At 37.2% G+C, this 15,645-nt stretch overlaps 1 protein-coding gene across 1 annotated transcript in view; it reads right to left on the bottom strand.

Annotated features, from left to right (window-relative positions):
- The window catches only part of gas7a (growth arrest-specific 7a), a 40,345-nt gene extending 34,415 nt beyond the window's left edge, over positions 1-5,930 (bottom strand). Inside the window, exon 1 of the mRNA XM_034894718.1 lies at positions 5,763-5,930. Coding sequence (XP_034750609.1) covers positions 5,763-5,765 — 3 coding nt within the window. The 5' untranslated portion in view covers positions 5,766-5,930. The remainder of the gene's footprint in view (positions 1-5,762) is intronic.
- Positions 5,931-15,645: the final 9,715 nt, after the last annotated feature.

The following is a 15,645-nucleotide window of genomic DNA, read 5'->3' on the forward strand; positions in this document are numbered from 1 at the left end:
GCAGTGCCCTGCTACGCCCTGCAGTACCCTGCTATGCCCTGCTACGCCCTGCAGTACCCTGCTATGACCCGGAACGCCCTGCAGTGCCCTGCTACGCCCGGCAGTACCCTGCTATGCCCTGCTACGCCCTGCTACGCCCTGCAGTGCCCTGCTATGACCTGGAACACCCTGCAGTGGCCTGCTATGACCTGGAACGCCCTGCAGTACCCTGCTATGCCCTTCTACACCCCAAAGTGCCCTGCTATGTCCTGCAGTGCCCTGCTACGCTTTGTTACCCACTTCTACACCCTGCAGAGAACTGCTACACTCTGGTACGCCCTGCAATGTCCTTCCATGCCCTGGTATGCCTTGCAGTGCCCTTCGATGCCCTGCTACGTCCTGAACTACTACAACTACTATTTATAGTCATAGTACCATTGTCTTTATTGTTACTATGACTGCCACTGTTTATCACACCCCCAACCAGCACCATCAGACAACTGCACAACAAGAGTCTGGGTCTGTCCCAGGTTTCTCCCTAAAGGAGTTTTTCCTCGCTACAGTTGCACTAAATACTTGCTCCTGGGGGAATTATTGGAATTTACTGGGTCTTTGTAAATTAGAGAGTGTTCTAGAACTATGCTATCTGTAAAGTGTCTTGAGATAACTCTTGTTATGATTCAAAACTTTAAATAAATTGGATTGAATAATTCTTACAACATTACACAATGGCTCTAAAATGTATGCTATTTTTGTGGGCATGTTGCTTTTTAATGCAATATATTTTAAAGGAGGAAATTTAGCTACACAGTATTTGCAATACACAGCATTGTCACATATTGTCTATCCATTTCCTTGAGGCTACATGGAGTAACTGCATTCTGGCATGATGTTTGGTGAATAATGTGAGCATTAACTATTGAGGATCCTAAGGGTTGTGAAAATGGGTAGTTTAATTTATACTGAGTAAGAGAACCTTGAGTAAAAAAGTCTATAACGTGATGCTGTTGTTAATGCTTCATTAGATTTTATGCTTTTTCACAAGCTTGTAAATGTAAATGTAGGAGTCATGACACCCTTTGTAATAATTATAGTTATTATCATCAATTCCCCATTTTGCTTTTCAGCAGTTCTCTAAATAATGGGGTTATTCATATGGTAAAATATGATCCACTAAATGGATAAATGATAAATGGCTTCTCCACCTTATCAGCAGTCCCCAGGAGCCTCCACCACAGAAGCTGCACACGCTGTATACTGGGCCACAAATTACTGCAGTGTGCTTTACAAGGATAAAGACGGTTTTTATCTTCAGCGATCGCTGGCTGGCTGCTCATTTTCAGATGCAGCAGTGCATGGCCAGCTCAGATCTGTCTGCTGAACTTTAGAATTTCAGGACAGTGCACTCCAATCAGATATCTGAGGGGAGGTGGGTGGATGTGATCCGACAGATATATAAATTGGGAGATTATTAGCAGAATGATAAAGGAGTCATATCATGGTCTTTTGCTCGCTTGGGCAACAGGGCAGAGAGGGTGGACAAAGTTGATTGATGTGTAACATTAAAGGGACTCATTTCAGTCTCTGCTCCTGATTTAAGAGTGCAGTGAGAGTAGCAGATAGCTTCAGCTGTGTGTTCTGCAGTATTTCAGCTGCCGTACAGAAAAAATACGCAAAGACCTCTCCTGACAGCTAACAGTGACCCATGCACTGTTAGACCATCCCATCTTATTTTCTGCTCCAAACCATAATTGGGAAACAAATGTAAAACACATAGACTAGAATTAAGAATGAACCTCCTTTTACAGCTTGCCTTGCATTTAAAAGATGCATGTAAGATTATGGTTTTCTATGTGTTTTCTTTGTGTTTATATTGAAAGTTGACAAGCTGTCTGTAAAAAAGGACAACAGCAGCTAAATTGTACCATTTTCATATGGACAAGACCATGATGACATTAATTTATCATGGTTTTATTGAATCCATCACATCATTCTCCTTAGCATCATGGTTTGGGTGTGTTTCAGTTAAGCATAAGAATTGCCTAAATCAAATTGTAAAATGGTCAAGGAAGCTGACTGGGGAGTCCCAGATGCACCCCACATCTCTGTAAGCTAAACAACTACAGCGGTTAGCTATGGCCATCTTAGGAGATAACCTACACCCTTTGAATAGGAGATTCCAGTATCTCCCTCCTGGGCGGATGCTAAAAGTCCCCGGTTGCAGAACGCAGAAGAATTATTATTATTTTTATTTTTTTCTACTTTTTGTTATTTCCACTCTTCATTCTAAACCCCAACCGGCCCGTCAGACACCGCCTACCAAGAGCCTGGGTCTGTCCGAGGTTTCTGCCTAAAAGGAAGTTTTGTTGATTGCTCTGGAGGAAACTACTGGAACTGTTGGGTCCTTCTGGAGTGTGGTCTAGACCTCCTCTATCTGTAAAGTGTCTCGAGATAACTCTTGTTATGAATTGATACTATAAATAAAATTGAATTGAAATTGAATTAGAACTACAAGATTCAAAAACAGTTTTGTCCCAGCGGCAATCACTCCGTAGTAAACTGTAGAATTATTTGCACCAAACGCCCAAGCACTTTGATCATGTACTGGTTTCTATTCTTTTTATCCACGTTTTACTGTCTCTACTATATCTTTTAATGTTTGGTGTGTTGCATGTTATGTGGTGGTCTGCAAAGTCTTAAGGATGTCCTGCCTCTTGGACTGCACACTTAGTTAACCCACGGGTGACAATAAAGTACCTGATCTGACCGGAGTCTTCACAACTACGATATGATAGGTAAAAATAGTTTATAACTGCCTTAAAACTGGAACCAGATCCTAATATATGACTCTGACTAGCAGCTCTGTGAGGCTATATTAGGTTAAATGCTAAATTCAGCAGCGTGGCTATTGGCTAGTAATAATCACCCAGTGTGTTAACTGTATCCAACAAACTATCCAGTGTGCTGGATAGTTTGTACAATGTTGTACAATGTTTTCCAATGAAGTACAAGTACACAGTAAGTCAGCAGTATACAGTTAGTTGCTTTGAGAGCCTTCTGTGTTATTTCAGGGTAAAATGCAAGCTCCAAGCTGCAAAACAAGGGGCCAAGCAAACAGCCCGTTCCAAATGGCCACCACACTGAATAACTGATAATCATTTGTAGCAGACTTTAACGCTATTAATAGCACCTATACTACATTTTTTTCACTAGCAAGACAATGTAAAGAATTCCCACATTGTGACTGAATGAACCGAAGGTTTAAACCTGCAGTGGGTAAAAAAGCAAAAAACAAGCGTAGAATTTGGAGTGGAGTCAGACGTCTTTCAACTCTCCCTCTCCACTCTGTCGCACGGGAAATGCCTGCGCACGACAGCCAATGCTCTCTCTCTCTGAAGTGACCTGCGATTGGTCAAAGTCCCCCATGACAGCTAGATCTTTTGAAGCCTAAAAAAAGAGCTAAAAGGAGGTGCAGGAGTCTAGTTATTTTCCCAGACCAATAAGTTGAAAGATCATTATGAAATGTATGTCCATCCACACCAAAAAATTAAGTTCCCTCCCACTATCTTTAAAGATAACCTTATCATGATATTTCACATGGTTTCTCTAGTTTGCAAGAAAAAGAAGGGCAGCCAAATGGTATCTAAGCTTTTATGGAAACTCTTTAAAAAATGAAAATAGCATAAAGTAGATTGGTAAAATATTACCCCCTAATCCCACAATCCTCTGGGGTGCTGCTCTAAATGTTAGGGTCTCCACTCCACTCCTGTTGGCTCACTTCTCTCTCAATAGGAAGAAACTAAAAAGACAGGCTGTGTCAGAATGGAGGAGGCCTCTCGCTGCTTTACTGAGCTTCTTCCTGAGGACTGACAGGGAAAGAAAGAAAGCATTGAAATGTCTTTTCTACCTGGAAAATAAGATTAATGAACCTCAACCTTCTTCAGGGTGGTGCAGGGGAAGAGCGGATGTTTACATTTCTGTGCCTTTTGTTTCGGCACTTTATTCCCAGGGTTATTTCATTTCATTATTTTCAGTTCACAGGGGTCCATTTTGTACAAGAAAAAAAAGGTTGATTTTGTACTGGAGAAAAACGATGTCATACGACAGGCAGCACTAAATTGTGGAGCCAGAAATAGAAAAATAAGTTAAAAATAGGGCACCTCACTGCTTAAAAAAATAAAATGGATAAGCCATCCTAAAGTATGTAATTTGAGACACGACAAAAGCAAAAAGCACAATTTTTCACATGGTTTATTTCCATGTCCCGAGGCATCTGCAGTGAGTTTCAAACAGCAGTGATTATGAAAAAAAAGAAGGATTATAGAGGAATGTACAGTCACTCCACACAGGATGTTGATAAAAATAAAACAAAGCAGAGGGCATGGAGGCCTTTATTCTCATAGAAGCCACATACTGTATAGCAGTATATTACTCAGCTTAATGGCATGTTGGCTTTTGTTCCTCTGAGGGACGCAGAGCCGTACTAAGCCTGAGAAGCATTTGGCATCTTAAAGCTAACCCTTTGAAATACTTTGACAGTCTCAGTGTATGACAAAAGACGCTACATTTTAGGCAGAAATTTGACAAGTGGGCATAAGAGTGTACAGCCATGTCAGCTCTGTGAGGCTGTGCTTAGGCACAGTGGTGCTCTGAGCTAAATGCTAACAACAACACTGTCAACAAGACCTTTTGGATCAACTGGACAGTGCATCGTCACAAAGCTGAAATCAGGGCGTTTTTTTCTTCTGACTTTTTAGATATATGTGGTTCACACAGGACAGTGACGCTACAAACTAGAGCTGGGAAATAGGAAGAAAATCAAAAACGATATTTTCCAAAAAATACCTTGATAACGATATTGCTGCGATATTGTCGGGTTGGCAATTGGTGCTTTCACAACACATTTACACAATGAGATTTATGATAAATAATTGTTATGCGGATACACCGACTAAGCTGGTAAAGGCAAATAATAGAACAGCTAGTAAGTCTGTTAAGTTCACAAAATTACATCTTACTGTAGCGAGCCTTTAAAACCAGGAAAAAACAACACTTGTTTCAAATAACAATATTACAAAATCCAGAACTTATGACGATATATCAATATTAACATACTATTGATATAAGTTATTGCTCAGCCTTACAAACATATGAGGATCTTAATGGATATGATGCATTGCTGCAGATCAAATTACCCAACGGTATATAAAGGTGTTAAAATTTCCACAACTTCAAAGCTTTACTGCGTAACTTTTTGATATTAATGAGCGTCCGTTACATTCAAGCCATTGTGAAAGGAGTCGCTAAAAAGCTAATTAGGCTATCAGCTCCACATTCTCTCTGTTCAGAAGATTGGATCGTCCGGCGACTTTTGTGCACAGAAGGCTTGTATCATCTGGACTCGCCACTAGTTTTGTTGTCATTATTTAGAATTCCCCATGGGGGAGGCAGTGACTACAACTATAGCTTTAAACATCCACAGCAGTAAAATTTAACTTTACACATGAATGCAGCACTCATATTAATCAAGAAAACTCAGATATACCATGAAAACACGGACAGGGAACATTTTACTGCACAACTGGTACATAATGTACATTTAGCAAAAATACAGTTAAAATGCATGACTTTTACTTGATATTTTTATTTGGTAAGGATCTGAATTCTTGCTCTGATACGTTTATTTATTCTAAGAATATTATACATATAATTTCTCTTATATTTCAAAATCTGTTGGAATAATGGCTTCTTTAGCACATAAGGTAAGTAGAAGAAGTTCTTACCATGCTGCTATGCTGTTTTGCTGCAGAACAGTATCAGTCAACAGGCCACTGGAAATATGAATGAAAAGACAGAAGGGATTATTGGATGTCATTCTGTCCATTATGATCCAAAGCCTGCGGGTTGGCAGCTCAGAGGGAATGGAGTAACACTGAATATCTTTCAAGCTTTTTTTCCACTTGTAAAAATAAAAAAGGCCTGGCAGAGGGACATGCTTTGGTATTGGTCAAGACATTTTCTATGAGTCTTTGTTGAGCAGAAATGTCCAGTGGCCTCACTATGTGCCAGAGACACAAAGGAAGACACTGTCCGACGGAGCTGTGATGCTCTCGGACACAACAAGGACTTTTCTGTCTTCACTGCTTGTTCTCTTCTGTTAAATCCCATTTGGACTCTGTATGTCGTATGTAACAGCCTGCTTACATTCAGCTCAAACAGATGAGGCCTTCTCTCAGGAGAATAAAGCCACTTGTGATTAACATGCCGGGCCTTTAAGGAGCTTAAGCAAGATTTAAGAGTCCCAGGTTACCTTCCAATAAATTTATGGATTTTTGAATGATTCAATAAGGGTTGGATGGAAAACACACGCATACATATATACAGTGGGGCTTGAAAGCTCGGGCATCCCTGGTAAAAATTTGTATTAATGTGCATTTGATATAAGACATTTGTATTATACGTCACAACAAGTTAGATTTTATTTCCATCATTTACAAAAATGGCATCTGCAAAAGTATATAGTATACATATTATATACAGTATATAAAGTGTATAATGTACTTACATATTTGGCCACGTTATTTAACCTGGAAACCTCATAATTTGATCAAACTCAAAATAAAAACTGCATCAATTCTCACAATTTGTTATTGCTGTCAACAAATGTATTTGTTATACTTGCAATTTTTCTAACAGAATTGGATTTCATTAATAGATCAAAACATCATCTTCATGGTTCTCTGATATGATTCCCTCCTTATTCTGTCACCACTGCACAAAGCAGCTTTGTTCTAAATAAAAGAGACAAAAAAAAAACTAGGTTTCTTTTGTCATTTTTTTTTGTATTTGGGATCAAAAGCAGTTGGCTATCTCAATGGAAAGCAAAACAAATCCAAGACAAGATCTAAAATTAATGACTTTTACATCTTCAAATGACAAGACTACCAAAAAGGTAACACTTTATAATAACCATCATTAACAGACGGTAAATTGATAGTTAATTATCTTTAGTTAATTGTCTTGGAAACGCTTCTTGTAGCCAGCCAAGAGTCTTTCAGTTCTTGTTTGAGGTATCTTTGCCCATTCTTCCTTCCAAAAGTCTTCAAGTTCTTTGAAATTTCTGTTTTTGAAAGTGTCTGTCTCACACTGCTCTTTTAAGGTCTATCCATAGATTTTTAATTATGTTGAGGTCAGGAGATTGTGAAGGCCATGGCAAAACCTTCAGTTTAAGGGTACTTTATAATAACCATCATTAATAGATCATTCATAGTTAATTAATCCTTAGTTAATTGTCATTTAACTGTTAGCAAACTGTAATTTTACTGTTACCAAACAAATTATAATTAATAAAATATTAGTAGTGCTGAAAATTAACAATTTATTGTCACACACATTATATATATCATATACTGTATTAGATATTATGTTATGATTAAAAAAAGTTTGTAAACCTTCAAGAAACCATTTTTAAAACATCTGTAAACATTACATCAATAGATAAGATAAGATATTAATAACATTTTGATAAGGGTTACCAGTTGGTTTGTAAACCTTCTATAAACAGTGTCTGGATGGTTATTATAAAGATGCAACAGGTGATTATAATACCTTGTCAAATAGTTAATATGCACATATAGGGTATGTATATGTATATACAGTATATATACACAGTACTGTGCAATGTTATAGGCAGGTATGAAAAAATACTGTAAGGAAAGCTTTCAAAAATGGAAGTGTTAATAGTTTATTTGAATCAATTAACAAAATGCCGTAAATGAACGGAGGGAGGAGTCTAAATCAAGTAAATAGTAGGTGTGACCACCTTTTTCCTTCAAGACAGCATCAATTCTTCTGCCGTAGAATAAATGTTGGGCCAACCATATGCCTCCCTGATGGTATTGCATGATGGATAAGTATCAGCCTGTGTTTCTCAGTATTGAGGACACCATTAATCCTGAACACATCTCCAACTCCATTTGCAGAAATGCAGCCCCAAACTTGCAAGGAAGGAATGTTATTAATATCTATCTATGTCATGTTTAAAAAATGGTTTCTTAAAGGTTTACAAACGTATCATAATCATTAGTAATCATTACTCAATATCTAATATAGTATATGAGGGGTATAATGTGTGTAACAAATTGTAAAATTATAACACTACTAATATTTTATTATAATTTAATTAGTTGTTAACAGTGAAATGAAGGTGTGCTTGCAGTTAAATGACAATAAACTAAAGGTTAATTAACTATCAATTTACAATCTATTAATATAGGTTATTGTAAAGTGTCGCCCCTGTATCAAATATCACAGCTCCTCATGTTTCTAAAGATGCCCAACAGGTCAATGTCTACTACAACAGGTCAATGTCTACTGTGGAGTTATGGAGAAAACCCCAGTGAAGTGTCTTCACTGTTGGTAACCTCTCGTATCCCTCGGATTAAATTGCCCCGTGACTTATTTGGGGTTTTAAAAACAATTCTGAAATAAAATTTTACTTTATAATCCATTAACAAATATGGTCTTTTTCTCAATTTCAAACAATTGAGATAACATACAGTATATGTTTAGGGAATGCAATCAGTCTCTACTAGAACACAATTAAAAATGGAAGTGGTATTCGTTTTTTGTCATACATTTAGAATTAATCCCCCCCAAAAAATCCACTCTGAAAAACGTATGTAGTCATATCCAGACTCATTTTCTGAATTAAGTCAGGAATACATGTTTATCACAGAAAATAAGATAAGGCCGTTGATTTTCAGGTAGAAAAATGTAACATTTTCTTCTTGTAAAAATTTGAAATGGGTCAATTTGACCCGAATACCGTACAAGGGTTAAATCAAGATTTTGACAACTCTGTTGCTGAAGTTCCTGACTTTGCACTGCCCCCAAATGGCCAAATGTGGGTTCCGCTTTAATCAACAGCAAATCATCATGTTTTACCAGATCATCATCTGTTTGTAGTGTCGCTTTTCTTGTACTGTATCTCTAAAAGTAAACTGTTCATGGTGTCAGAAAAACAGCCCTGTTTCTAGCTTTGTGACCATGCCTTTTCCAGCTTACTACAGAAGTTTTAATTAGCTGAAGAAGGATGAGAGTTTTCTTAACACTTAAAGGAACACTTCATCCTTCCGTTCATCACGAGATTCTGGTTTTCACTCGACATGAAAGGTATGAAAAACTAACTCTGAAAACTAAAGTAAACTACTAAAGTAACTAAAGCTGTCAGATAAATGTAGTGGAGTATAAAGAAACATATTTACCTCTGAGATGTAGTGGAGTAGAAGTAATACCCAAATGAAGTACCTTGAATTCGTACAGTGACTCAATTTCACCACTGGTCGGTCAAGTGACACCTTTCAAAATATGTTTCTGCAGTAATCCATTCACAGCTTCTTTGGCGTGCCGTTTGTAGGCCTTCAGTTTGATTTGGAGCTTGTCGACCAAATCCTGCCGCTGGATGTTGTTTTTCATGTCTTCTTCAGACTGAAAGAATCAAAGACAAACTTCTAGATTCTTTCTTGCATCTTTTATTACTATCACCTTTTTTCTACAAGAACAAAATGGAACTGAAATGTCAGAGTTTTAAATTATAACACTCAGCTTTACCTGATATGTCAGATTCGACTTTCCTCTCATATTTGCGAACTCCTTTAATGGGCTCCGTATATCGCCTCTACTCAGCCTGGAGCTCATTTTCCAGCTCACGGACCTGAAGAGCAGAATTCTGGATTGTTTCTACTGTATCTTTTTTAAAGCATGTTGATGTTAAAGGTCCCATGACATTTTGGTCTTTGGATGCTTTCATATAGACCTGAGCAATCCCCCTAATACCATATTTGAAGTCTCTTTCCCGAAGTTCAGCCTTGGTGCAGAATTACAGTCACTAGAGCCAGTCCCACAATGAGCTTTGCTTAGGAAGTGTCATTTTTGTGTCTGTAGCAAGTGAGGGAGGGGGGGTCAAGGTGGAGGGTGGGAGTGTGGCCTTGACTAAGTGCCACTTCTTCAAAAGCAGAGAAAGGGGAGGTAACACTGCTCCTTATGACCTCCTAATTTTCTCAAAGGCAGAACAGGACACCCAGGGCTCGTTTTACATCTGTCGACATTTCTAGCCTCTGTGGCACCATAGGCAGGCCGGGGGAACTCATATTAACCTGTAAGTTTTTTTTTCTACATGGCATGACGAGATCCGTCATGCCATGTAAAAAAACAAACTTACAGGTTTCAATATCAGCAAAAGCCAATTTTCCAAAAGTGAACCCTTATGAATTTACCCTATGAAACAAAATTCCACAAGAAAACATCAAAGTTTATAATAAAGATCTTGGAAACAAACATTTTTTGGTCCACTGGACCAACTGTCTCTTCTTCAAACATCCTATTTGGAGGGCTCATACTTGCAAATCGTGAGTTGTTGTTGCTCACAGTCTTGGCATTCCCAAAAGCCTCCAGCAAGGGGGTACGTTGAAAAGATTTGATCTTCCAGGGTCCTCTGGAAAACACAACCAGCTTTATCACAATCATAGTTTTGTGGTTTTTTTTGTCAGTTGAATAGGTTGTTGAGGGATTACCTGTATTTTTCTAGATGAGTGCTATTTGTTGTCGCCACCAACCACTGCAATTGTCGCAAAGTACTGAATGACACGCTTGGTGTTGACATCAACCAGCATCCGATGACAGCATCCGATTCCCCAATATGAACGCAGGATATAAAATTAACCTTAAACCAACCAACAAAAAAATTACTGTTTATTATTCTTGAAATATTAGACACATTTTGACTCACGTAATCAGGACAGACTGGTTCTCACGATCGGCCATGTCAAACCGTATTGATAAGCTTCAGTGACAGTTTTGTCCCAAATAAGTGATGCATGCATTTTTAAGAGATAATGTGAATTAAAGGCCCTAAAAAAAAACTATACTATACATCTAGGGGCGGGTCTGGAGAGGGGGCCTGGGGTGTCCCGCGGCCCCCCTTAAATTGAATAATTGATTGGGTTAGAATGCTGTCAATCTGAAAATTTGATTTCTATTGGATCAGAGTCACTTTGCTGCCTAGTCTTTCCATTTGGTAAATGGATATATACTTTAAACACACACTGTATGGCAACTGTGTACATTTTAGGCCGGTTTAGAAGTAGAAAAAGATTTTAATGGTGTGGAACACTTGTTGCTGCAGGAAAATAAATTGTGTTCTGTTTCCTCTTATCTAAAGAATGTGTACATCAGGGTTTTCTTTGTTGAAGTTTGAAGCAAGTTTATTGTAAGTCATTGCCCTTTATTTTTAAACGGTTCTGTGAAAATCTTCCCAGCCCTTGTCACATGATCAATGAATGTTTTCATGATGACTATCCAAATGTTTGCTTTAAGAGCCCATAGAAATCGTTTCTCGTATTTGGATACACAATTAGTGGTAAATAAAAACAAATGGAATTAATAATGAATCTGATGTTTTATTTAGCAAAATTGCATTGTGTTGTTCTATCCTATTCAATATTTAATATCTAAGCAGATTTTTTATGCTATATTATGAAAAAAAGCGACTGCATTCTATATTAGGCTAATGCTCAAAATGTGTTGCCACGTGTCTAGTTTACTTAGCAATAATTGTTGTAAAATAACTTTGTTGCAACAATTATAGCAGAATAAACTAGACACGTTTTCCACAAAGCTATAACAAGAACCCTACACCTGCTCAACATGTAACGGTAATGGGAATCCTACCTTGGCCGTCAGATTGGCAGTCCATAGCGTTGTCTTTCCTCCAATGTAGGTGGCGTGTAGTAGGCTAGGCATTCATTCGTTTGCTTCATGTTGCTGCATGCTTACCAACGGCCTATTAGTATTCACTGGAACATTGCAGGGTTTGTTAATATCTAAATATTAAAGAAAAGAGAAAATGAGTAAGTGCCAAAAATTCTAATCTGCTTTGTATTTTACTTAACCGGTTTACACACACCAGTAGATTTAAATCAGAGCCACCAATGTTGGCAGAGGGGGAAGTGATAGATCTCACCAATGTCAGTGTCAGTGAAGGCAGGACTCTCAGCGAACACCAGCTGGAGGTTGAGGCTCTTTTTATCGAGACAAATGTGTTGCTGAAGTGAACCGGGCGCTCCAAACTTGGCAATGGTACTCCATTCAAATGCAATCAGGTGTCAGTATTGATCTCTGAATTACACTTAAATACGGCACAGGATCTTCTGGTGGTAATAGGAACATTTCAGCAGAGACTGGTGATGATCCTCAGGCACTATTTTTTATGCCTTCAATACTGTTAATCCTTGTGTTGTCCTCGGGTCAAATTGATCCATTCCAAAGTTTTTTATGTCAGAAATATGGATTTCTTTCTACCGAATTTCCCAAAAATAAAATTGGGAGATTCTATTCAACATTACTTACATTGAATTTTTTGGGTGTTTTATTTAGTCTTTTAGCATTTAAATTGTTTTGTTTAATGGTTTCAATACAGTATCCGTCTAAATTTTGACACATCCACTCAACTTCCTCTGATCTTAACTATTAGTCAAAATAATTCAGAATTTCTGCCTTTTTAACTTAAAAACATATGTATAATTTGATATAAATGAGGTTTGTTGACCATGAATTCCAAGAATAAAAATAATAAAACCTGTTATTAAACCAACTCAGGTTTTTAAAAAAGCACCAAGAGCATGGAAAAAGTGACAAATAAGTCAGAAAAAGGGACAAAAAAAACATCGGAAAAGCCCCAAAACATATTAATTTTCATTTTTGACCTGGAAGGACAAGTTTGTGGTTAACGGGAAGACAACACGAGGGTTAAGAACTGTCATTATGTACTTAACGGTTATGTTGTCTCATGTTTAATGCATAATGAGCTGCTCAATCAATGTGTTTAGTGTGATGATTATGATTTATACAAATAAACTTGTCATTATGCATTGAATGTATTTATGGATATGAACCGGGTATTTCAGGGTCTCCATGGTGCATCATGACCTTTATTTACATCATGGACTTGAAGGCCATCTGCTCATTCGCCTCCTGGCTCCTTGCTTGGTTTAACTGGAATAAACAATTTTCGACATGTAACAAAATGAGTTTATTATCCAATACACAGACAAGATTGTTTTTTATTGGGGAACTCCCCTGAAAAGGTCTTTAGGTTGTTGTTGTGCAATGCATACATCATTAAATGTGTCAGTAGTAGGCGGTATCCATCCAATCAGTAACAAGAGAAAATCTAAATAGGTTTGTAAAGTTCCATTGCCATTGACTTGCCTTCCTGTACTGCTGTGAAGTTTAAATGTTTTAATTGGGAATTTAAGCTGCTGAAGCAGCAAATACTAATACAGTATTCAAAAAAGAGAATATATAAAGTATAGACAGTATATATTAAATAATATCGGTATAACTCAAAACCCCCATAGAAGACTTTTTGCATGTGTTATGGGTTTGTTGTTGTTGCTATTTTTGTTGTGGTTTTATGATGTCAAATGTCCCCTAATCCAACATAATCTCTTTTATCCAGTAGTATCAGCCAATTTACGAATAGCTTTACAAGAAATAACATAATACAAGTAGAAGCATTACAAAACGTGCCAATAGAATTTCTTCATTTTCCATCAAAAACAAAATAAATCCACAATGAAAACAGGCAATAAGGCTCAGAATTGTACCAGAACGGTTATATTTATTCCACTTTTCAAATCTATTTATCATCATCTGCATAACAATTAGATTAATAATAAATTAGTTGGAACTTCTACACAGAGAACAGAAATGGACCAAGAATCAAAAATCTGGCAAACTACCAATTAAACTAAGGTATAGATACACTTTACTTGATAATATAGAAAGATTTTTAATACTTTGAACTACAGTACATCCTGGTGGCACATACATTAATTTACTTCAAACGCTACTTTACTCTGTTGCTATGAATTTAAATGCTAATTATCTTACCTTGACAACATAGACAACACATGGCAGCTTTGTTACTACAATTAAAATAAGCATGGATGAGCCCTTGTAATTTGAGCTCTCATTATAGTAGGGGAAGCAAATTAAAGGCACGTTGTCATATAGGAAATACATTACATAACCTCTTAATTAGCTCTTATCCAGCAATAAGCCAGCGTGTTAATATGTTTGCTTTATAGTGTTCTGTGTTTGTAGACTGTATATGTTTTCTGAATAATTCTGCATACTGAAATGTTCTTTGTATAAATAGTTTTTTTCCAGTTTGAGTAAATAACCATCTTTTTCCCAGTTTGAGTAAATAACCATCTAGTAGTGACTGAAAATGTTTTCGAGGTTGCGGAATGCGTTTGTTACTTCCAGTCTACTTAGTGCCAACAACAACCTGAGAGCTCTTCAAGTACCACCTGTTCTCAGTTTTGTACTTCTTTTCCCTTGGAGGTTACCTTCAGCTCGTACGTAACACTCCACTGATGGAAGTCACACACACAGCTTCAGAAGGATTTCTACATGTTATAAGCATATCAGCAGCTAGAGCTGGGCGATATGGAGAAAATCACAATATCTTTGACAGAATACCTCCATATTGATACCGCAACAAAATTGTAGTTTTGACTATTGGTGCTTTCACAAAATATTCACACAAGAAACATTTTGATAAATAATCATCAGTAATGTGGATATAATGACTAAGTGGGTAAAGGCAGAAATAGAACAGTCTGGTAAAATCAGAAAATGACATCACTTTACTGTGATGCAACCTTTAAAAGCAGGAAAAGACACTGCTTATGCCATATTACCATATTCAAAATGGCGATATCTAGTCCCATATCAAGATATCGATGTAATATCGATATACAGCCCAGCTCTACCAGCAGCTGCTGGTTACAGCATCGCTGACAGGAGTAAAAGAGGTGGATTTTAATGTAGTCCATTTGAATGTCTGGGACTGTATTCTTATAACTAAATATCTAACTAACCAACCGCATATCTTTCAACAATAGCAGTTACTTTTCCATTTTGTTGTTAGTGGATAAAAAAGGGGCTTAACTTAAGATATAACTGTGGGTAAACAAATACAGAAAAAAGCTTCATATTTTACTTTTGTATCGGTATAAGGAATAATGTTAAAAGTGGATAAAGTATCTACATCTTTTGCCGATCCATTTTTATCACCGATACCAAGACAAGACTGATGGTGAGTTATTTATATGCAGCTTAATAAGGAAGAAATAATCCAAATTGAAGATACATTTTTCTCATTGCTGGACCTTTTACAATCAAAACTAATATATCTTTTAGGATTTTTTGTTTCTTTTATGGTTAAATATGTTATGATATGATGGTGTTCAGACTGTAGGGAGGTTTAATTTAATAATATAATTCATTTTGCAGTAAAGGTCAGATACAACTCAGAGTGCTTGGTAGATACAAACCAAATACTTTCAAAAAAGCAAAAGCATGTATCTGTTTGAGTAAGAGAGAGGTTTTAGTTCAGGTCAGTGCATAAATAACTGCAGAGTAGACACTATTCCTGGAACATGTTGAGCGGTCCCTGTTTATTCTGCTCAGACTAGGCTGATCCTAGGCTTGCCGACACAGAATGATCACTAGATATTCACTAAGCAAGAAACCTTGTTTTGTACATACTGATTGAACAACTCTGACTAGCTAGTCTACCTTTAAAACTGCATGGGC

This window comes from Etheostoma cragini, chromosome 15 (genome assembly GCF_013103735.1).
Source record: "Etheostoma cragini isolate CJK2018 chromosome 15, CSU_Ecrag_1.0, whole genome shotgun sequence".
Taxonomy (NCBI): domain Eukaryota; kingdom Metazoa; phylum Chordata; class Actinopteri; order Perciformes; family Percidae; genus Etheostoma; species Etheostoma cragini.